This window comes from Enhydra lutris, unplaced genomic scaffold, assembly GCF_002288905.1.
Source record: "Enhydra lutris kenyoni isolate GAN:26980312 unplaced genomic scaffold, ASM228890v2 scaffoldscaffold1, whole genome shotgun sequence".
NCBI lineage: Eukaryota > Metazoa > Chordata > Mammalia > Carnivora > Mustelidae > Enhydra > Enhydra lutris.
The window spans coordinates 19,644,069-19,667,881 of NW_019154085.1; the positions used below are offsets into that span (position 1 = coordinate 19,644,069).

Genomic DNA, 23,813 nt, shown 5'->3' on the forward strand with positions numbered 1-23,813 from the left:
TTGAGGGGCCGCTCTCCCCCGCAGACCCGACCAAGGCGCGGGCCTCACCGCGCAGGACCGAGATCCGACGCGCGCTCCGAGCCGCCCCAGCGGCGCCGCGCTCCGGGCCACAAGTTTGCCCCGCACCGGCCAAGTTGCGAGGGGGGAGCCTCTCCGGGCTCCGGGAGAACGTCTGTGCTTCTCGATCGGGCAGGTCCGGGCATGGCTGGGCCGGGAGCCTCGCCCCACGTCTGGGGGTGGCTGATGCTCGGCGGCTGCCTTCTCGCCGGAGCCCAGGTAAGAGCAGGTGCCCCGAGACACCTGCTTGCCGGAGGCTCGGGACCCGGGGCTTTAGGGAGACGGAGACCCAGGCGTGCGCGGGCTCATGCTAACACATCCAGGCACACACACACACACACACACACACACACACACACACACACACACACGCATCCCTCAGGGTTTGACAGGCAGTTAGTGGAGCCACAAAGATAGATCTTAGGTGAGTGTCCTGGGTGGGCGTTTTGGCATCTGCAAAGTAAGGGGATATTTAATTTACAACCGGTTCTGGATCAGGAGGGCGAGACGGAGGTGCACGAACTTTTCTTGCCCTTAGACTCCTTGGTTCCCGTTTAATTAATCCAAATTATTTTTGTCTCCTGGTAATTTACTGTCACTTTTGAGAACTTAAACTTTGAGGATTGATAGTAACGACTGACTGAAAGGATAACTGGCTCTCACTGATAGTCACATACCATTAAAGCGAAGAGACTTCACAGAACAAAAATACCGTGTTAAGTAAAGCTCAGATTGTTAATGTTGTGTTGCGTGTTAGTTGTCATTTCATGCTGCTAATACTGTTTAGAGATTTTTTTTCTGGGCGATCTTTTAGCATAAGACCTTTCTAATATGCAAGTCACAATTCAACCTAACATTTTCTTGAGTCAAATAAAATGTGGGGTTTACACTCAACTTTTCAGATGAGCTGTATGGAGATACGTGTAGTGATGGTGCAAAGCGGTGCAAGAATCCTGTGAATTTAAACTGTATCAAGGTTATTTCTGTCTTCTGTTCAGCAGAGGGAGCACTTTGACCGTCAAATGGAGCCCCAAGTTTTTTTTTTTTTTTTTTTTTTAATTCTTTAACCATGAGAAAAATTAAAGCATTGATTTAGTACTAATACTATCTAAACTCAATACTACGTTCTTGGCTTTCAGATGATCAGTTTAAATGTCAATTATCCTAAAAACGCAATTTAAAGAAATTTATTACTATTACTATTATTATTATTAACCACATAGCCACATGCGTTAAAGGAAAAAAATACCCTTCCCTGCTACATACTGGGCTTTGTCTAGCATGACCAGGGTATTTAATGTATATTTGCTATGTTAAAAAATCAAATAATATGTGTATTATATGTTAACCAATAATATTAACAATGGGTGCGTGAAAGTAGGGTATGCTCAAACCTGAAAAATTCCACCAAGGTAACAGAAAGAATATGAGCAAATGGAAAAAAAAAAAAAAAAAAAAGAAACCCCAAGGATTTGGTGACAGTTATGGAACTCTGGTGATCTCTAATGTATGTCCTGCATTTCTGTCTCATTAAGATATTTGAAGAATTTGCTTAAAAACATTGCTTCCTTGTATAAGGGGCAAATGATTGTAATCATTTATTTTATTCAATGTTTGAGATTACTTTTTTTTTAAGAGAATGGGGAGATACTGATTAGCACAACAACAAAATATCACTATGAGATTGTGGGTAGAACATTTCTTTTAGTTTTAGCTTTCAATAAAACACTCAGGACATTGGACACTTTTTCTGTAATTTTAAACCAAGGTTTCTCAACCTTGACATTATTGACATTTTGGGCCATATAGTTCTTTGTTGTGGGGACTGTCTTGTACATTGGAGGATATTTAGCAACATTCCTATCCTGTCCACTAGATGCCGGTAGCGTCACCTACCCCCACTTCCCCCCCCTCCCCCCCCCAAGATGTTGCAACCAAAATATGTCTCTAGATGTTGCCAAATGTCTCTTGGGAGGCAAAATCAGCCCCAGTTGAGATACATTGCTTTAAATTGACTTCCATTTATGTTTATAAATTAAGAATGTATGAAATGATAGTTTTTGGCCCTTTAAACAAAATCTGAAGTTTAAAGTGATTTACACTGACCCGTTCACAACTTCTCTGATCGTCAGTCTGCTCATCTTCATTCCCAGCTAATATGTATATTAAATTTAGAAAATATATTGATAGAACATCAAAGCAGAAAGCTTGTGTAGAACAAATGTTTATTATTTAATAAGCATTGGATCACATCACAAAATAGATAATACAGACTAGTACCTATCAATTGTTTTTAAAGATCCCTGTCGTTTTGGTTGGTGAAGATGCACAGTTCAAAACTCATGTATTTGCGTATCAAATGTCATTACAGTGCCCAGTAATACATTTCATTTTTTTAAAAAGATTTTTTATTTATTTATTTGACAGACAGATCACAAGTAGGCAGAGAGGCAGGCAGAGAGAGAGGGGAAACAGGCTTCCCACTGAGCAGAGAGCCCGATGTGGGGCTCAATCCCAGGACCCTAAGACCATGACCTGAGCCGAAGGCAGAGGCTTTAACCCACTGAGCCACCCAGGCGCACCCTCCCCAGTAATACATTTCTTGATGTCAGATTATCTTACGGAAATTGGAAGCATTGTACAAATATGTGTAGTGTTTTGTTTGCTGTGTCAGTGGGTCCTTCTGGACACAGACTCTGAGATGGAATTAGTGGTACAGTAGTTTTACTGGGGAGGAATGCCTGTGAAAGAGAAAAGAGTGAGAAAGTAGATTTGACAGAGAGAGCTTCAGACCAGGATGGAAATCCAGCAAAGTCTTGGCCAACCTCGTGGAAAGCTCAGGAGTAAAAGGTGCCCATTAGAGGAGTCCCATGTGGTGATAAAATTGCCAGGTCCTAGTACTCTGACTGTGGTTTACTCATTAGCTCAGGATTGTTGGTGTAATTGTGCACTTGGCTCCAAAGCTGAGACAGATGTTTGAAAGTAACCACAGCTGGAGGCTGTCAGGCAACCACAGTCCTTACAGACAAGTAATTGGTTGTTTCTTGAAGGACTATGTTAGTGGTGCACCTCTGTGTCTGCCTTCCTTACAAAATTACCAAGGGACAACACAGGTTTTGCTGGGCTCAAGAATGGGCTGACCCCATGTGATTCAGTCCCCTTCTGCAGGCTCCATGGCTGCAGATCAGTGTGGCTCTGACAGTGTATGTGCCCAGAAGTAAGCACAAATGCATTATAATGACGAGAAAATTCTCAGAAGATCATGACATATTCAGTGGAAGTGTGTAACTTCCATACAGTACTAGGTATGAGCGGATACTCATGGGCAGATTTTGTTTTTCAGTAATCATTCATTTTTTGCCCGAGTGGAATATCAACACTGTCATGCACATTCTGATGTGGGGAAAGGAGCAGTAGCTTGGGAACCCCAAAGCCACATTCAATTTCCTCCTCCAAAAACATGCAGCCTCCTTGGGCATGAAACTTGATACCTCTGCTCTTATTCTGTTTAGTGAGAAAGATTAGTTCTACTGACCTTCCAGTATGAAGATTCAGAGTCTATTGGAGAATCAGAAGTCTCATACTTGTGGGAAGGGGGTGATAATCAGTGATAATATTTATTTACCTACCAAGTACCAAATACTGTGCTAAGCACTTTATTGTTATCTCATTTAATTCTCATAGTAACTTTATGAGATAGGCACTGTAATTATTCATTTCATAAGGGAGAAAATGGGGCTAAGAGATGTTACGTAATTTTCTCAGGTCACATAACTAGCAAGTAGAGTAGTCATGATCCGCACCCTGGCTTCTACCCTGGGACCCACCCCTCGGATTGGTGTCCTTATTGTGGAGATCAGTTAGGCATTGCTTAGCTTAATTATGTCTCTTCAGCCTTCTGTCCCAACAATATCCACCTCTGTGGATATATCTCAAGGAATTTCTTAGACAAGTTCATAATGGTTATTGCAATAATTCTGTGTGTTGGGGTCAACCTGGGTGCTCATCACGGGGTACACTAGGCAGCAGCAAAAAGCGGTAGATTCAATGTACACAAAATAGCGTGTATGAGATCTTTCAAACAGGATAAGCTATAGCATATAAACAATGAGATATATGACACAATCCCATTTACATACACTTAAATACATGCACATAAAGCAGCAATAAATATTGTATGAACATCTAGATAAGAGGTGTATGTATATATATTTCACATAAGTGGTTGCATATGGAGAGGTCGAGAAGTAGGAGTAGGGTATAGAGAGAAAAGGGGAGATAGATGATAGATTAATTTAAAGAAATAAGGAAGTAAGCCTACAGCCGTATCTCAATCTCTGTGTCAGTTCGAGATCATGGTGACAGCAGATGGAACTAGCAACAAGCCATCATCGGTAGATTTAAGAATGAGGACATAATTAGGATATTCGTCCCATGAGATACCATGGTGTCTTCACCAGCTTCTCCAAGATGGTCAGCCGAAGGACTACTCTTAGCGAAATCAAACTGAAACTTGCTTGCTGATTATGTCTGCACCATGCCTCTTTCCATAAACACTACTGTAGTTAAAGAGGAATGGTTGGTTTGTTCTCCTTCTTTCCTGTTGACAGCCAGGACGGTTTTCATTTGTCTTCCAGGCATGGGGAAGCCTTGTCTCCTGTGGCTGCGCTAATTGCAGGTAGAACCCTCAGCGTCGGCAGCCCAGAAGCTGCGAGACAGAAGGGAGCTAGGTGTGGCCTCTTCCTGGCCACGCACAAAGAGGTTTCATTTCCTTGGAACTTCCTCAGTTCTTCGTGAACAAAAATAGAACATTTTCAACTAACAGTCACACATTCCACTTATTTTCCAGTCTTGAGCTTCTTTTGGATTTGGCATCCGTTAGAATCCATGTTCGTTCTTTCCCCTCTGCCTTCTCCCTGAGTTATTCTTTAAATCTTTTAATGGCAATGTGAATTTAGGCAGCCCAGTGTACCTTCTAAGCCTCCATTTCCTCCAATCTAGAGTGACAGTGATGGAGACACCATGACTATCTTATGGGATGTGGGAATATTGAGTTGAAAAGAATGCAAACTCTCAAAAGCCTTAAGGTGTTGGATAATGAAAATGCCAGCTCTTTTCTTTTTCTTCCTTTCTTTCTTTCTTGCTTTCTCTCTCTCTCTCTCTCTTTCTTTCTTTTTTAAAAGATTTTATTTACTTATTTGAGAGAGAAAAAGAGGATGAGAGAAGAGAGGTCAGTGTGAGAAGCAGACTCCCTGCCAAGCAGGGAGCCAGAATCGTGACCTGAGCTGAAGGCAGTCGCTTAACAAATTGAGCCATGCAGGCGCCCGCCAGCTCTTTTCTATTAGTAGATTAGTGAAGAGCTTTTTCATGGAATGATTATTGGATTGACATTACTTCTAAACACAATTGGGAGCCACCTTAAATAGGTGTGTGTGTGTGTGTGTGTGTGTGTGTGTCTGTGTCTGTGTATTTTGCAAGGTTATTCTCTCTGCTTCCAACACTGTTTCTTCTATTCCTTACAGTTTCTCCTTCAGGACCCAGTTGCATTCTGACAGCAATTGGATATTTTATTCATAGTACTGATAGCTGTTATCATTTTACATTTATTGATCTGACTACTTGCAAAATATCTGTCTCCCCTTCTGAAGAAGTCATTCTGAAGACAGAGCAACTACTCAGAAGGCAATGGCGGCTGTTCTGACCAGTGTGTCCTTGTAGAATTGGAGATGTAAGAAGGCAGATGGATTCAAGAGACAGAAGGTACATTCAGCTGAAGGAAGAGTGCATTGGGGCAGATATGATGAGTGAAATTTTTAGATAAGCTGAGCATGAGATGCCTGAGATATTTAGGATCTGGTTGGATATTGGATTATAAAGCTTAAGAAAACTCTGGATTTAGCATCAGCATTTTGTAGGAAGTACCTGGAGCCACATGTGTGAATGATATTTTCTCAATGAAGGTATAATGGAAGTGAAAGGACTGGCTAACTTGCTTAAAAGAGGGTATACAGATAGGTTTTCTTTAAGATTACTCCTAAATTATAAATTCACAGGGGAAAAGGGACTAATAAACAATTTGGAACACCCTGTGACAATCAGCATGGTACCTTTAGGTAGTAGGTTCTGCATAAATGTTTGAATAAGCTCATTTGTATTTTTTCATTTCAAGAAAATTCATCCTCTTTGATCCCACTTGGAGCTGAAGTCTCTAATCATTTACTCTGGTTTTAATATTAAAAAGGTCATTCTATTCTAAGGGCAGAAATCATGGAACCCACCTCTGGTCATGGAGATGGAGAGAAAAGTGCTATTGGTCTCTAAGAGAGTTTGGTGTTTCCAGAGCTCTCTTGTCCTAATAACTGATAAAGCAGGCTCAGTGTTGAGCTTAACAGTTATTCCATTGGCTGGTGGGATTTTACAGATCTCAAAGAAAGTAAATCACAGCTTTCTGGAGGGGGAAGGAAGTATACAAAATGGTTAAGCTTATGGACTTTGATATCAGAACTGAATTTGGAATCTACATTTCCTACCCTCTCTTACTAGCATCTCAAAAGCTCAGTTTCTTCATTTGAAAAATGGGGATGACCTAATGCCAAACTCAATAACTTGGTGTGTGAATTACACAGCATGAAAATCTCAGGAGATACACTGAATGTAGCACCTGTCAGAGAGCTTGCTCACTCTAAGTCTTAGCCATCACTGTTGTTGCTATCATTGTTGCCGTCATCATCATCATTTCTATTATATTTTCTAACTAGCTATTGCTGGTATAGAGAGCTGATTATTTTTTTTTAAGAATTTATTTATTTATTTGACAGGGAGAGACACAGTGAGAGAGGGAACACAAGCAGGGGGAGTGGGAGAGGGAGAAGAAGACTTCTTGCTGAGCAGAGAGCCTGATGCAGGGCTCAATCCCAGGACCCTGGGATCATGACCTGAGCCAAAGGCAGATACTTAGTGACTGAGCCACCCAGGTGCCCTGAGAATTGATTATTTTTATTTACTGATTCATACCTACCAAGTTTATTCTGAAACAGTAACAATTTTCTCCATAACTATACTGTTATTTCTTTTTATCTTTTGTCTTATCTTACTGCATTAACTAAAGCTCCTGATGTAATGTTGGATGGTAATAATTACTACAGGGATACTATCTTGTTTATTACTTCAATGGCACTGCTTCTAAAGATTTATCAAGTATGGTATTTGCTCATGTTCATGTTAATTTTATTAAGCTGTTAAATGGAAGGAAAGTGTAGAAAGTTCTAAATTATATCATGTGTAATTTTTATTTTAAAGTCATAAATGATATGCCATTTCTTTTTTTTTTTTTTTAAGATTTTATTTATTTATTTTAGAGTGAGAGAGACAGCATGAGAGGGAGGGGCAGGGGGAGAGGGAGAGAGAGAATCTCAAGGAGATTCTCCACTGAATGTGGAGCCTGACACGGGGCTCGATCCCAGGACACTGTGATCATGGCCTGAGCTGAAACCAAGAGTTGGACACTTAACTGGCTACACCATCCAAGCACCCCTGATATGTTCTTTCTTTAAAAATATGTCATATTAATTGTTTTGATGTTCTGCCACAGGCAGTGGACTACTTGAGGGCAAGAACTGATTCTTCATAACTTTTCTACAGTACAGGGAACCTAGTAGATGCTCATTAAATATTGGTAAGTGTTTGTATGATCATAGGTAGAAGACCTATTATATATTGCTGCTTGAATTAGCAAATAAGTCAAATACTCTTGTTAATAACAAGATACATATTATTAACATACTTAAAAACCTAGCAAACAAAAAAAAGTGTTGCTTAATCCTATTTGGCTAAATATTTATGTGACTAGATTGGAGCAGACTTCTGTGTGTAATTAAGGTAAACTTCTTCCTTTTCTTTATGAAACCGTTTACATCAAATTGCAAACTGGCTATAATTTCTTAAATGAGAATAATTTATACTTCTTGTCACTTTCCTTACTTACATAATCAGGCTAGTTCTGTTTTCTATGAGAAAAAAATTTTCAGTAATTTTTTTGAATACACTTTATGAGAGCAAAGATTATGTTTAACAATACACTTATACCAATTCTGTGGGCATGAGATATGTCTAAGCTTGCATATTCTTCTGCCTACACTACGGGAGACTCTGCCTTCAGAAAGGCGTTCATGCATATAATGAGCACCAAAGTGGAACTTCTCCTCTCAACCTATCTTACTTCCTAGATGCATAAAGTCCATAAGACACAACATCCAGAAACTTTTGGGTTGTCATGTAAGCAAAACTTAAGCAAAATTTTCATATTGATTAATTGAACTTAGAGATATCTAAAAAACTAGAAGAAACCATAAGTAGACACGTGGGGGCTTTCCTGTTGTCTTGAAAATGCCTCTTAACATCAATCCAAGAGACACAGTATGCTTCTATTTCCCACCAGATTGGTAATATATTAGGAATGGCACTTTGTCTGTGAGTTTATCACATTTTTTACCACTCATGCTAATTGTGTAGTAAGTGCCCAAGACCCATACTGTCATTCCTGACCTACCTGAGAAAGTTGTTGACTACATCTATTACCTTGATTTTGGTGATGGCATCTTAAGTGTTTGCATGTGTCTGAATCCACCAAACTATACCCATTAAATATATATAGTTCTTTGTATTTCTTTCTTTTTTTTTGATTTTACTTATTTATTTGAGAAAGAGAGAGAGCGAGCATGTGTGTGCAGGCATGCACTTGCCACCTGGCGGGTGGAGCAGAGGGAGAGGGACAAGCAGACTCTAGACTGAGCATGGAGCCTGATGTGGGGCTTGATCTCATGACCCTGAGATCATAACCTGAGCGGAAACAAGAATTGGATGTTTTAACTGACTGAGCCACCCAGGAACCACTAGTTCTTTGTATTTTAATAAAGCTGTTAAAAAAAGAGAACACCTTATCTAACAAACAAACAAACAAAAATCTCCAAACAGGGCCAAATGGGCAAGGTGGTCACTGGTACAAACTTCCAGTTTTAAAATAAGTAAGTTGTAAGAGTATAACGTACAGCATGTTGACCATAGTTATCGCGCTGTATTGCGTTATTTCGAAGTTGCTAAGAGAGTAGATTTTAACACTTCTCATCATGAGAAAAAAATTTTGTAAATGTATGGTAACAGATGTTAAATGGCCTTATCGTGGTTATCATTTCACGATATATATGAATATCAAATCAGTGTAGCTGGAAACAATACAACATGTTACACATCAATTATAGTTCAGTTAAAACACAATAAAAAACCCATAACCTTCTATTCACGACAATTCAGTTCAGCAAGTTCTTTGAGGGTCTCACATGTGCTGGACACTGTGATAATCACTGGAAATAGAAACACGGTCAAACACATGCCCACCTTTTCAAACAGATCATGTTCAGTATTCTCAGAAAGGTTTCGACATTTGAGTTAATGTTTAATACAACCTTTGAGTGATGATGATTCCTTCGGGAAGGAAGTCAACATGATAAGACACAGTATTGTTGGGTGGCTGGCTCTTGTGTCTCTCCCCACATCTGTCTAAAAGTTTGTGCCTCAGACTACACTGATCTCACACAGTCTTGTCAAATATAGCCCTTTACTGTTCCCCACACCCTTGGCTCTCTGGGTTGTTTTATTTTACCTCTGGTAAGACCATGTGGACTTCCACTTCTTACTGATTTAGAACCCTTTATTAATCCCAAATCTATTGACTAAATTCCTTATTACATGTTACCTTTTCCTACTCCCCAGACACCATTATTCATTCAACTATCTAAAAATAGTCACACCTCAGCCTCCTCTCTTTCATCCATACAGCTAGCAATTGTGTGATAGGCAATCACATCCTTATGTCAGAAATTAGGGAAACCAAAATTTCATTTCAACATTCATCCCTTTTTTGAGAGGTCATAGAAAATGGTTTAATTTACAAGTTCTTAGAGTAATTTTCCTTTATTCTCTTAATATACATGCATAATTGTTATTATGCATTAAGAGCTAATAAGTGCACAGTTTCTACCATGTGAAACTTACTTTATTATTATTATTTTATTATTTTTAAAAATTATTTTTATTAACATATAATGTATTATTTACCCCAGGGGTACAGGTTTGTGAATCATAAGCCTTACATTCTTCACAGCACTCACATCACATACCCTCCCCAATGTCCATAATGCAACCACCCTTTCCATACCCTGCTCCTCCCAGCAACCCTCATTTTGTTTTCTGAGAATAAGAATTTCTTATGGTATGTCTCCCTCCTGATCCCATCTTGTTTCATTTTTTCCTTTCTAACCCCTTAAGCTCCCCATGCTGCCTCTCAAATTCCTCATATCAGGGAGATCATATGATAATTGTCTTTCTCTGATTGACTGATTTGGCTAGGCATAATACCCTCTAGTTCCAGTCACGTCGTTGCAAATGACAAGATTTCATTTCTTTTGATGGCTGAATAGTATTCCAGTGTGTGTGTGTGTGTGTGTGTGTGTGTGTGTATTACATCTTCTTTATCCATTCTTCTGTTGATGGATATCTAGGTTTCCATAGTTTTGCTATTGTGAACATTGCTGCTATAAACATTTGGGTGCAAATGCCTCTTTGGAGCACTACATTTGTATCTTTAGGTTAAATACCCAGTAGTGCGATTGTTGGATTTTAGTGTAGCTCTGTTTCCAACTTTCTGAGGAACCTCCATGCTACTTTCCAGAGTGGCTGCACCAGCTTGCATTCCCACCAATAGCATAGGAGGGTTCTGCTTTCTCCACATGCTCTCCCACATCTGTCGTTTCCTGACTTGTTAATTTTAGCCATTCTGACTGTATGAAGTGGTATCTTATTGTGGTTTTGATTTGTATTTCCCTGATGCAGAGTGATGTGGAGCACTTTTTCATGTGTCTGTTGGCCATATGGATGTCTTCTTTAAAGAAATGTGTGTTCATATCCTCCACCCATTTCTTGATTGGATTATTTGTTCTTTGGGTGTTGAGTTTGATAAATTCATTATAGATTTTGGATGGTAGTCAAATCTTTTTTTGATAAGTCATTTGTGAATATCTTCTCCCATTCTGTCAGTTGTCTTTTGGTTTTGTTGACTGTTTCCTTTGCTGTGCAAAAGCTTTTGATCTTGGTGAAGTCCCAGTAGTTCGTTTTTGCCCTAGGTTCTCTTGCCTTTGGCGATGTGTCTACCAAGAAGTAACTGTGGCTGAGGACAAAGAGGATGCTGCCTGTGTTCTCCTCAAGGATTTTGATGGATTCCTGTCTCACATTGAGGTCTTTCATCCATTTTGAGTCTATTTTTGTGTGTGGTGTAAGGAAATGGTCCAGTTTCATTTTTCTGCATGTGGCTGCCCAATTTTCCCGATATCATCTGTCGAAGAGACTTTTTTCCACTGGATATTCTTTCCTGCTTTCTTGGAGATTAGTTGACATACAGTTGAGAGTTTATTTCTGGGCTCTCTATTCTGTTCCATTGATCTATGTGTCTGTTTTTGTGCCAGTACTATACTGTCTTGATAATCACAGCTTTGTAAAAGAGCTTGAAGTCTGGAATTGTGATGCCACCAACTTTGGCTTTCTTCTTCAACATTCCTCTGGCTATTTGGGTTTCTTTCTTGTTCCATATAAATTTTAGGATTATTTGTTCCATTCCTTTGAAAAAATGGATGGTATTTTGATAGGGATTGCATTAAATGTGTAGATTGCTTTAGGTAACATGGACATTTTCACAATATTTGTTCTTCCAATCCATGAGCATAGAATGTTTTTCCATTTCTTTGTGTCTTCCTCAATTTCTTACATGAGTACTTTATAGTTTTCTGAGTACAGAATCTTTGCTTCTTTGGTGAGGTTTCTTCCTAGGTATCTTATGGCTTTGGGTGCAATGGTAAATGGGATGGACTCCTTAATTTCTCTTTCTTCTGTCTTATTGTTGGTGTATAGAAATGCAACTGATTTCTGTGCATTGATATTATATCCTGACACTTTACTGAATTCCTGTACAAGTTCTAGTAATTTTGGAGTGGAGTCTTTTGGGTTTTCCACATAAAGTATCATATCATCCGCAAATAGTGAGAGTTTGACTTCTTCTTTGACAAGTCAGATGCCTTTAATTTCTTTTTGTTGTCTGATTGCTGAGGTTAGGACTTCTAGTACTATGTTGAATAGCAGTGGTAGCAGACATCCCTGCTGTGTTCCTGATCTTAGGGGAAAAGCTCTCAGTTTTTCCCCATTGAGAATGATACTCGCTGTGGGTTTTTCATAGATGGCTTTGATGATATTGAGGTATGTACCCTCTGTCCCTACACTGTGAAGAGTTTTGATCAAGAAAGGATGCTGTACTTCATCAAATGCTTTTTCAGCATCTATTGAGAGTATCATATGGTTCTTGTTCTTTCTTTTATAAATGTATTGTATCACATTGATTGATTTGCAGATATTGAACCAAACTTGCAGCCCAGGAATAAATCCCACTTGGTCATGGTGAATAATCCTTTTAACGTACTGTTGGATCCTATTGGCTAGTATTTTGGTGAGAATTTTCACATCTGTGTTCATCAAGGATATCGGTTTGTAATTCTCCTTTTTGGTGGAGTCTTTGTCTGGTTTTGGGATCAAGGTAATGCTGGCCTCATGAAATGAGTTTGGAAGTTTTCCTTCTATTTCTATTTTTTGAAACAGTTTCAAGAGAATAGGTATTAATTCTTCTTTAAATGTTTGGTAGAATTCCCCTGGGAAGCTCTCTGGCCCTGGGCTCTTGTTTGTTGGGAGATTTTTGATGACTGCTTCAATCTCCTTACTGGTTTTGGGTCTGTTCAGGTTTTCTATTTCTTCCTGGTTCAGTTTTGGTAGTTTATATGTCTCTAGGAATGCATCCATTTCTTCCAGATTGTCAAATTTGCTGGCATATAGTTGCTGATAATATGTTCTTATAATTGTTTGTATTTCTTTATGTTGTGATCTCTCCTCTTTCATTCATGATTTTATTTATCTGGGTCCTTTTTCTTTTCTTTTTGATAAGTTTGGCCAGGGGTTTGTCAATCTTATTAATTCTTTCAAAGAACCAGCTCCTAGTTTTGTTGATCTGTTCTACTGTTCTTTGTTTTCTATTTCATTGATTTCTGCCCTGATCTTTATTATGTCTCTTCTCCTGCTCGGTTTAGGCTTTCTTTGCTGTTCTTTCTCCAGCTCCTTTAGGTGTAGGGTTAGGTTGTGTACTTGAGACCTTTCTTGTTTCTTGAGAAAGGCTTATATTGCTATATACTTTCCTCTCAGGACAGACTTTGCTGTGTTCCAAGGATTTTGAACAGTTGTATTTTCATTTTCATTTGTTTTCCTGAATTTTTTTCAATTCTTCTTTAATTTCCTGGTTGATCCATTCATTTTTTAGTGGGATGCTCTTTAGCCTCCATGTATTTGAATTTTTTCCAACTTTCCTCTTGTGATTGAGTTCTAGCTTCAGAGCATTGTGGTCTGAAAATATGCAGGGAATGATCCCAATCTTTTGATACCAGTTTTGACCTCATTTGTGACCTAGGATGTGATTTAGTCTGGAGGATGTTCCATGTGCCCTAGAGAAGAATGTATATTCTGTTGCTTTGGGATGGAATGTTCTGAATATATCTGTGATTTCCATCTGGTCCAGTGTGTCATTTAAGGCCTTTATTTCCTTGTTGATCTTTTGCTTGGATGATCTGTCCATTTCAGTGAGGGGGGTGTTAAAGTCCCCTATTATTATTGTATTATTGTTGATGCGTTTCTTTGATTTTGTTATTAATTGGTTTATATAGCTGGCTGCTCCCATGTTAGGGGCAGAGATATTTAAAATTGTTAGATCTTCTTGTGGGACAGACCCTTTGAATATGATACAATGTCCTTCCTCATCTCTTAGTATAGTCTTTGGCTTAAAATCTAATTTATCTGATATAAGGATTGTCACCCCAGCTTTCTTTTGATGTCCATTAGCGTGATAAATTGCTTTCTACCCCCTCACTTTAAACCTGGAGGTTTCTTTGGATCTAAAATGAGTTTCTTGTAGACAGCATATTGATGGTTTTTTTTTTTTTTTTTAATCCATTCTGATACCCTGTGTCTTTTGATTGGGGCATTTAGCCCATTTATATTTAGGGTCACTATTGAAAAATATGAATTTAGTGCCATTGTATTGGCTGTAAGATGACTGTTACTGTATATTGTCTGTGTTCCTTTCTGGTCTACTACTTTTAGGCTCTCTCTTTGCTTAGAGGACCCCTTGCAATATTTCCTAGAGGGCTGGGTTAGTGTTTGCAAATTCTTTTAGTTTTTGTTTGTCCTGGAAGGTTTTTATCTCTCCTTCTATTTTCAATGACAGCCTAGCTGGTTATAGTATTCTTGGTTGCATATTTTTCTCATTTAGTGCTCTGAATATATCCTGCCAGTTCTTTCTGGCCTGCCAGGTCCCTGTGGATAAGTCTACTGCTAATCTAATATTTCTACCATTGTATGTTACTGACTTCTTACTTATTTACTGACTTCAAGCTGCTTTCAGGATTTTCTCTTTGTCACTGAGACTTGTAAGTTTTACTTTTAAATGACGGACTGTGGACCTATTTTTATTGATTTTGTGGGGGGATCTTTGTGCCTCCTGGATTTTGATCCTTGTTGTCTTTGCCATATTAGGGAAATTCTCTACTACAATTCTCTCCAATATACATTCTGCCCCCCTCTCTCTTTCTTCTTCTTCTGGAATCCCCATTATTCTAATATTGTTTCATCTTATGGTATCACTTATCTCTTGAATTCTCCCCTTGTGGTCCAGTAGTTGTTTGTCTTTCTTTTGCTCAGCTTCTTTATTCTCCATCATTTGGTCTTCTATATCACTAATTCTCTCTTCTGCCTCATTTATCCTAGTAGTAAGAGTCTCCATTTTTTATTGCACCTCATTAATAGCTTTTTTGATTTCAACTTCTTTGAATTTAGGTCCTTTATTTCTGCAGAATGGGATTTTATTTCTCCAGAAAGGGTTCCTCTAATATCTCTCATGTCTTTTATTGGCCTAGCTAGCACCTTGGGAATCGTCATTCTGAACTTTAGTTCTGACATATTACCAATGTGTGTACTGATTAGGTCTGTAGCCATTGGTACTTCCTCTTGCTTTTTTTTTTTTTTTTTTTTTTGGTGAGATTTTCCACCTTGTTATTTTATCCAGATAAGAATATATGAACAAGAAAATAAGGTCTTAAAGGTGGTAAAAACCTAAAAAATGTAGGCCAACCAAATCAGAGGAGACCCAAAACCTGGGGGAGAAGGAATGGGGAAAAAAAAGTTAAAATAAGTGGGGCACCTGGGTGGCTCAGTGGGTTAAGCCGCTGCCTTCGGCTCAGGTCATGATCTCAAGGGTCTTGGGATCGAGCCCCGCATCGGGCTCTCTGCTCAGCAGGGAGCCTGCTTCCCCCTCTCTCTCTGCCTGCCTCTCTGCCTACTTGTGATCTCTGTCTGTCAAAAAAAAAAAAGTTAAAATAAGTAAATTAATAAATGAATAAATTAATAAATTAATATTAGACTGGTGAAAAGAACAGAGTCCCCCACTTGATTTTGGGTGTATTTTGGTCTCTTAGAAGAAACTACTTCCCAAAATTTTAAAGAAAGAAAAACTTATGTATATACAAAAATAAAGGTAAAGATGATGAACGGATGGAGTATAACTATAAAGTTGAAAATTAAAAAAAAATTTTAAAAAAAGGAATTAATAAGTTGGTTGGAAAAAGATAAAAAAAAAAGAAGAGAATGTGCTCAGGCTGGAGATTAGAACAAAGCCATATGCTAGATTTAGGGTATATTTTGATCTATTAGAAGAAATTGTATCCCAAAATTTTTTAGAAAATAAAACCTATATGTATACAAAAAATAACATTATATACAATGAAGGGATAAAATATGACTATAACAATGAAGGTTTAAAAAGATTTTTTTAAAGAATGGTATTGTTAAGATAAAGTAGTTAAAAAATGTTAAAAGAGGAAAGAGGAAAAGTTAAAAAAATGTAGAATAAGAAAAACATAAAATTAAAAAAAATTAAACTTTGCAAGACTTAAGGATCATGGGGAAGAAGCCATGAATTCTATGCATTGCTGTCCCCTAGCTCTGGAGTTCTGCTATTCTTCATTGGTGAGCTTGGTCTTGGCTGGATGTTCTTGCTGATCTTCTGGGTGAGGGGCATATTGCAGTGAGTCTCAAATGTCTTTGTCCGAGATGGAATTGCACCACCCTTTCAGGGGCCAAGGTAAGTAATCTCCTTGGGTTTGCTCTAGGGAGTTTTTGTTCCCTGAATGCTTTCTGTAGAACTCTGGAGGATGGGAATGAAAATGGCAGCCTCCCAATCTCTGGCCCAGAGGAGTTGAGAGCTTGGGGCCCCACTCCTCAGTTTGCCCTCAGAAAAAAGCAGTCAATCACTCCCATCTCCCTGGTCTCTGGCTGTGCTCTGAACTCACTCTGCCTGTGACCAAGCATTTCTGTCTCTGGTGCACAGCCCTGTTTGGAGTCTCCAAACCCAGCAGATTCCTGCTGCGCTGCTACTCCTGGAGGAGGAAGGTGAGTCTCTCCAGATCTGCCACTTGTGGGGTCCCTTCTTGAAGAGCAATGGCCTGACTGTGTCTTGGATCACAGTTGAAGGCAACCTCATTACTTCAACAAGGAGTGAGACCTCACTCCTTGGCTCTGACTCTGTAGTCAGCTTTCCTGCTCTGATACCTGGGAGTTCTGCCACACTCAGACACCCCTGATCTTTCTGTGACCCTGCGGGACCTGAGACCACTCTGTCCACACAAGGGTTCCACCTTCGCTTAGCCTCTGGAGTGACATCCCTCAGTGAAGCAGACTTCTAAAAGTTCTGATTTTGTGCTCTGCTGCTCCACTGCTTGCTGGGAGCAGGCATCTCCTCCTGTGGTCTATCTTCCTGTCACTTGGGATTCACTTCTCTGCATGTCCTACCTTTCAGAAACTGGTTGATTTTCTGTTCCTAGAATTGCTGCTGTTCTTCTCTTCTATCTCCTGTTGAGTTTGTAGGTGTTCAGAATGGTTTGATAACTACCCAGCTGAACTCCTGGGACCTAATGTCCTATCAGTCTGCTAGTCCACCTCCATCTTGTCTCTCTCTGGACCTTATTATCAATAGTAATTTTACCTCATTGCTTTTGCTCAAAATTAGCCTTCTCATTCTCATTGGATATCAACCATGTTATTTTTCCCTGCCATTACTCTGTCTCAGGATCCCACAGCAATGCTGTGTGACAGATGTGTTGCCTGGGGTGGTGACACTATGGATACAAATGGATGAAATGTTTTCACTGCAATTTGGCCAGCAGCCTGATTTTCTGTATTTCAAATTCTGGTTGCCAACTGCCTGGAGGAAATAATCATCTTCTTGATGATTTTTCATATCCCCAAACAGGCCAACACTGTTTGTTATGGTGGGGGTAGATTTTTTATTTTGTATTGCATTTCTTTCTTTTTTTTTTTTTTTTGGTTGTATAATGTGATTCTTTTAAAGGTGTACAACACAATAACTTAACACATATATATATACATGCTGTGAAATGATTATCATTATCAAGTTAATCAACACATCCATCACCTCACTGTGTGTGTGTGTGTGTGTATGGTGAGAACACTTATGATCCACGGGCTTACCATGGAGATACTACAGGTTTGGTTTAATAATAAATTAATATTGCAAGAAAATGAGTCAAATAAATTACTGGGTTTCCCAGTGAATATAAAAATTTTATTTATACTATATTGTATTCTGTTAAGTGTGTCATAGCATTATGCCTGAAAAAAATGTACATATCTTAATTAAAAATACTTTTTTGCTGAACAGATGCTAACCATCATTCGAGATTTCAATATATCATGATCACTGATCACAGATCACCATAAGAAATATGATGATACATGAAAAAGTTTGAAATATTGCAAGAATTACCAAAATGTGACACAGAGACATGAAATAAGTAAATGCTGTTGGAAAATGGCGTGGATAGCCTCATTCCATGCAGGGTTGCCATAACTTTTCAATTTGAATAAAAAACAAAACAAAACAAAAGACAGCATCAGTGAAGGGCAATAAAGCCAAAGTGCAATTAAACGAGGTATGCTGGTTTTTTGAAGTCCTGTATTTCCCTATAATTACAGGGACCCCATTCAAAGAAAATTTTCAGCTTTTCTATGTTCATAGAAAATTCCCAAATTCGTAGTGTGGAATGACTTCAGAAGTCATTTTAGATGTACTAGCTAGTTAGGTTTTTAAGTAACTAAAGTTCTTGGGCCAATTTTGCTGAGATTTGAAAATGGAGCTTTTGACTTGAGGATTGAATGTTGCACACGTCTGCTTGATCCTGTGGGCCTAGTTCTTAACTTGGCTAATTCAGAATTTGTGTTTTGATGGCAACTTCCATAAAATAAGTAAATTACTTTTGAGGAAGATATAGTTACTTCACTGAATTTCCAAGGGATTTATTTTAAATTAGTTAGTGATTAATAGTTGACATTTAATCTCTTGCTTGGGAGATTTGGTAATGGGTAGGTTTTGTTTGAGAAGATAGAGAATTTTCATATTTATAGAAGCCTGTAAATTATGGGGGCTAACTATTGTATGATTTCTTTTGCACTAAAATTCTTTGCCAAATAGTCTTAATATACTTGCACTTAATTTAGCTCAAATTAATAAATTATATTGTATTTAATTTAAAATTTAGTTGGTCTTTCTCTGTCATGGTTATCATCATTAAACGAAATACAATTCACTAAAATAAATGAATAAAGAATGAATAAATGAATAACGAAATAATAAACGAATAAAGAAATGAATAAATGAATAAAGAAAGTATTTTGAGAAAATTGTAGGTTCACATGTACTGTAAGAAATAATACAGGAATTCTGTATACCTTTTACCCAAGTGCTCCCTTGGTGATGTCTTTCATAACTATAATACAATAGCCCAAGCAGGAAATTCATTTTGATATAATCCACCTACTTAATTCAGCTCTCACTGGTCTTATATGCATTTGTTGGTATGTGTGTGCATTCAGTTTTATGCAGTTTTATCACATGCATAAATGCCCTTGACCACCACCATAGTCAAAATGCAGAACAGTTTCAACACAGGAATCCCTCCTGCTACCTTTCCATAGCTGCAGCCTTTTCCTTCTACCTTGTCCCTTGCTCTCTCTAGTACCTGGCAACCACTCATCTGTTCTCCATCTCTATAATCATTAGACGACTTGAATAATTAACTATGCTTGGTTTCTAAATAGTAATTGGAGCTCTACAAATATCTAATAAATTCGTGTGGTTAAGATGAAAGAGAAAGGGTGGATGATAGGTGTGAAGGATGACAGTTCTTTGTGATCACTCTCCTAATGCTGAAATCCTAACTGATTTTGAATGAGGCCACGGATAGGTCCATTGTATTCTTAAATTCCATTTGCTTTCTGCATGAACAGGGTCATGGAAGTTTCATGGTTTATTGCCTAATTTGCAAAATGGACTGGTCTTTAGATTTAGTTTTGAGTTAGAGGTCAATTTGTGAAAGGATTAAAAAACTTGTGAAGTATGGACACCTGCATTTGGGGGGTGTGTGTGTGTGTGTGTGTGTGTGTGTGCGCGTGCGCGCACATGCGTGCATTTATGCTGTGTGTTTTATCCATATAACTTGTTTTACTTTGAATTAAAAAAGGACAAATGGGGAAACAATTTCATAGTTGGAGTTTTAATTAAAAGTGGATGGTTCAATATTTTTCCCAAAGCTATCAGTTTATTATAACAGAATCCTTTTCTCTATTTCAACCCAGTAGTATAGACAATAAATTCTAAATAATTAAAAACATGTTTCGGGGTGCCTGGGTGGCTCAGTGGGTTAAAGTCTCTGCCTTTCGGCTTGGGTCATGATCCTGGGGTCCTGGGATCGAGCCCTGCATCGGGCTCTCTGCTCTGCTGGCAGCCTGTTTCCTCCTCTCTCTCTGCCTGCCTCTTTGCCTACTTGTGATCTCTGTCTGTCAAATAAATAAATAAAATCTTTAAAAAAAAAAAAAAGGGAAGGACTTTCTGAAAGATTATTAAAAAAAAAAAACAAAACAGAAACATGTTTCATTCTCCACAATATAAAATCTTTGGCTACTCTCAAGGGAATCATATTCTTGGGAATGAAATTAGTATTTAAGTTAAGTAAAAAAATATTAATATGTTTGTATGAACTCTTTTGAGGCCTGTGTTAAAACATGAAGTAGAAAGTTAATAAAACTGATTAGCTCATTAATACTAGACTGCATGACCAATCCTGAATTCCAAACAAAATTCCTTATTATAGACCAGCTCACCTTTCTCTTGAACTATGGAAAGTAGAATGTCCAAAGAAATTCATTCTCTTTAAACATAGTCTTTCAATCCTTTCCAAATTAGAGTCAAATTTGGTATATGAATATTACAATAACTTCCTAAGAAAGCATTATATGCATTAAAGAAATTTTGCTTTATAAAGGAGACATTTTTGCAAAATTACAAAATAGTCATATTTTAACATTTCTTATTTAAAAAATTTTTTTAAGGATTTTATTTATTTATTTTGTAGACAGAGATCACAAGTGGGCAGAGAGGCAGGCAGAGACAGAGAGAGGGGGAAACAGGCTCCCCACTGAGCAGAGAGCCCGATGCGGAACTCGATCCCAGGACCCTGGGATCATGACCTGAGCCAAAGGCATAGGCTTTAACCCACTGAGCCACCCAGGTGCCCCGATATTTCTTATTTAAAACATTTGGTTTTTACAAGCACCTTGTGGCAAATCATCATGTACTAAAATGAGGTAATATTTTTATATATATTGTATTTTTTCAAGTCAGGACAGATTGATTCTTTTGAAAAAAAAAACAACTAAGATAATTGTAGATTCATATGTAATTGTAAGAAATAATACAGAGAGAGCCCTATATCCTCTACCCAGCTTCTCCCAGTGGTAATATTTTACAAAAAGTATAGTACAATATCATGACCAGTTTATTGACATTGATGTAGTCAAGATACAGAACTTTACTATTTCCAAAATATTCCCCTTCTGTTGCCATTCTATGGATGCACTCACATCTCCACCTCAACCCCAGGGCAATGATTAATCTGTTCTCCATTTCTATAATTTACTGTGTGTTTTCACTCTTTTTTCCCCCTTTGTTCACTTGCTAGAAATTTTTTAATTTTATTGTCTTTTCAAAGACCTAACTCTTTGTTTCATGGATATTCTCTATTTTTTTAAAAAAATTATTGATTTCCTTTTTTATCTTTATTATGTCCTTCTTTCTATTTGCTTTGGATTTAGTTTTCTCTTTTTTCCAGGTTTTTGAGGTGAGACATTATGTTATTGACATGAGACTTTTCTTCTTTTCCAATGTAGGTTTTAGTGCTATAAATTTCTCTCAGCGTCGCTTTAGTTGTACCTTACACGTTTTGATATTTTGTATTTTCATTTTCATTCAGTGCAGTGTATTGTTTTGATTTTCCCTGAGACTTTCTTTTTGCCCCATGGGTTATTTAGAAGTATGTTGTTTAGTTTCCAAGTGTGTGAAGATTTTCCTGTGGTCTTTCTGTTTTTGATTTCTAGTTTGAGCCCATTGTATCTGGGAATCTAGTCTGTATGATTTCAATTCCAAACTTGTTGAGATCTGTTTTATGGCTCAGGACATGGTCTGCCTTGATATATATTCTGTGAGCATTTGGAAAGAATTTGTACTCTGCCTTGTTGAGTGGAGTGTTCTGTAAATGCCCATTAGGTCCTCTTGGTTGATGGCATTGCTGAGTTCTTCTATATCTTTGTTGCTTTTCTGTCTCTTTGTTTTATCAATTGAGCAAGGAGTACTGAAGTTTCCAACTTTAATTGTGGACTTGCCTATTTCCTCTTTAAATTCTATCAATGTTTGCTTCACATATTTTTTTTTAAGATTTATTTATTTATTTTAGAGAGAGACTGAGAGTGTGGGGCCAGAGGGAGAAAAGAGAGAATCCCAAGCAGACTCCCCACTGAGTGCAGAGGGCTTCCATCTCATGACCCTAAGATCTGACCTGAGCCAATACCAAGAGTCAGTTTCTTCACCGACTGAGCCACCCAGGTGCAGGCACCCCTAATTGTTTTTTGTTGCATATACTTTTAAGATAGCTATGTTTTTTTGGTGCAATGATACTTTTATCCTTATATAATGTCCCTCTTGGTTTCTGGTAGTTTTGTTTGCTCTGAAGTCTACTATATCTGATACTAACATAATTGGGAAAGTAAGGGTGTCTCTAGAAGTTTAGGTTCCCAAGCCAGCTGCTGTTGACACCCAAGGTGGGGAGCTCCTTGTTGCTGATGGGTGGGGATATGAGTTCAACACCCCCCCCCCCCCGCCACGTGGTCTCCACTGACACCACAGAGGGGTGGCCTCATTGCTAGGCTGACTCCCTACTTGGTCTTTTCTGACAACACCCCAAAGAAGGCTACCTTTTAACTGCCAGCAGGAGAGGGAAGTCCAGGCTCTCCATGTAGTCTCCACTGACACCTGAGGCATGATGGGGCATGTTACAGACCAGCGTGGCGAACATCCTGGCTCTCTACTTCATTCTGAAACTGCTCTGGAGAGAGTGTAGTGTTACCTCCTTTCATCCTACTAAGGGTGGATCTCCACTTGTCCTTTTCCCATGTTCCTTAATGAATGGTTCTAGAAAATAAGTATTTGCAGCCTGAAATTAAAGATTTGGGGTACACAAAGGGTTGTATTATTGGGAATTGGTTACTTAGGTAAATTGATGAGTTTTATCTTCTCATTTGATTTAAGAATTTCTAAGTCACCTACAGAGAGACAGAAATGCAAAGCTCTGGATTCTATCATCATCATTATTAATAATTATTGTTTTAAAGATTTTATTTATTTATTTGAGAGAGAGAGACAGTGAGCATGAGCAGGGGAGGGGCAGAGGAAGAGGGAGAAGGAGAAGCAGACTCCCCGCTGAGCAGGGAGCCCAACATGGGGCTGGATCTCAGGACCCTGGGGTCATGACCTGGGCTGAATGCAGACATTTAACCAACTGAGCCCCCCAGGCTCCCCTGGACCCTATGATTATTAATAAATCTACAAAACCCATAATACTCAGTATCCTCTTTCTATGGACCACTTGTAGAAATTTGTGGTTGTTTAAAGATATATTTATAAATTTTTTGATATCTCTCTTTAAAAGATAGAGATTAATTCCCCTCCTCTTAAGTGAGACTTGGTGGCTTGCTTTTAGCTAACGGAATATGATGGGAATGACCATGAGTGTCATCTGAGATTAGATCATAAAAGACATAGTGGGTTTCCCCTTGCTGTCTCTCTGGAATCACTCATCTGTGGGAAGCCAATTGTCATGTTGTAAAGACACTCAGGCACCCATATGAAGAGAACTGTGTGGTGAGGAAATAACATTTCTTCTCATCAGCCACTGAGGAACTGAAGTCCTCTGCCAATAGCTGTGTGAGGGCATCATCTTGGAAGTGGATTCTCTAGTCCCAGTCAGGTCTGTGTGACAACATCTATAGCTGAATTTTAAATGAAATCTTTTTTTTTTTTTAAATTTTATTTTTTATAAACATATAATATCTTTTTATCCCCAGGGGTACAGGTCTGTGAATCGCCAGGTTTACACACTTCACAGCACTCACCATAGCACATACCCTCCCCAATGTCCATAATCCCACCCCCCCTG

General features: G+C 38.4%; 1 protein-coding gene across 1 annotated transcript in view; it reads left to right on the top strand.

The window, feature by feature from the left end:
- Window positions 1–201: 201 nt before the first annotated feature.
- The window catches only part of LOC111145846 (parathyroid hormone 2 receptor), a 90,742-nt gene continuing 67,130 nt past the window's right edge, over window positions 202–23,813 (top strand). Inside the window, exon 1 of the mRNA XM_022501120.1 lies at window positions 202–276. Within this exon, the coding sequence (XP_022356828.1) occupies window positions 202–276 (75 nt within the window). The remainder of the gene's footprint in view (window positions 277–23,813) is intronic.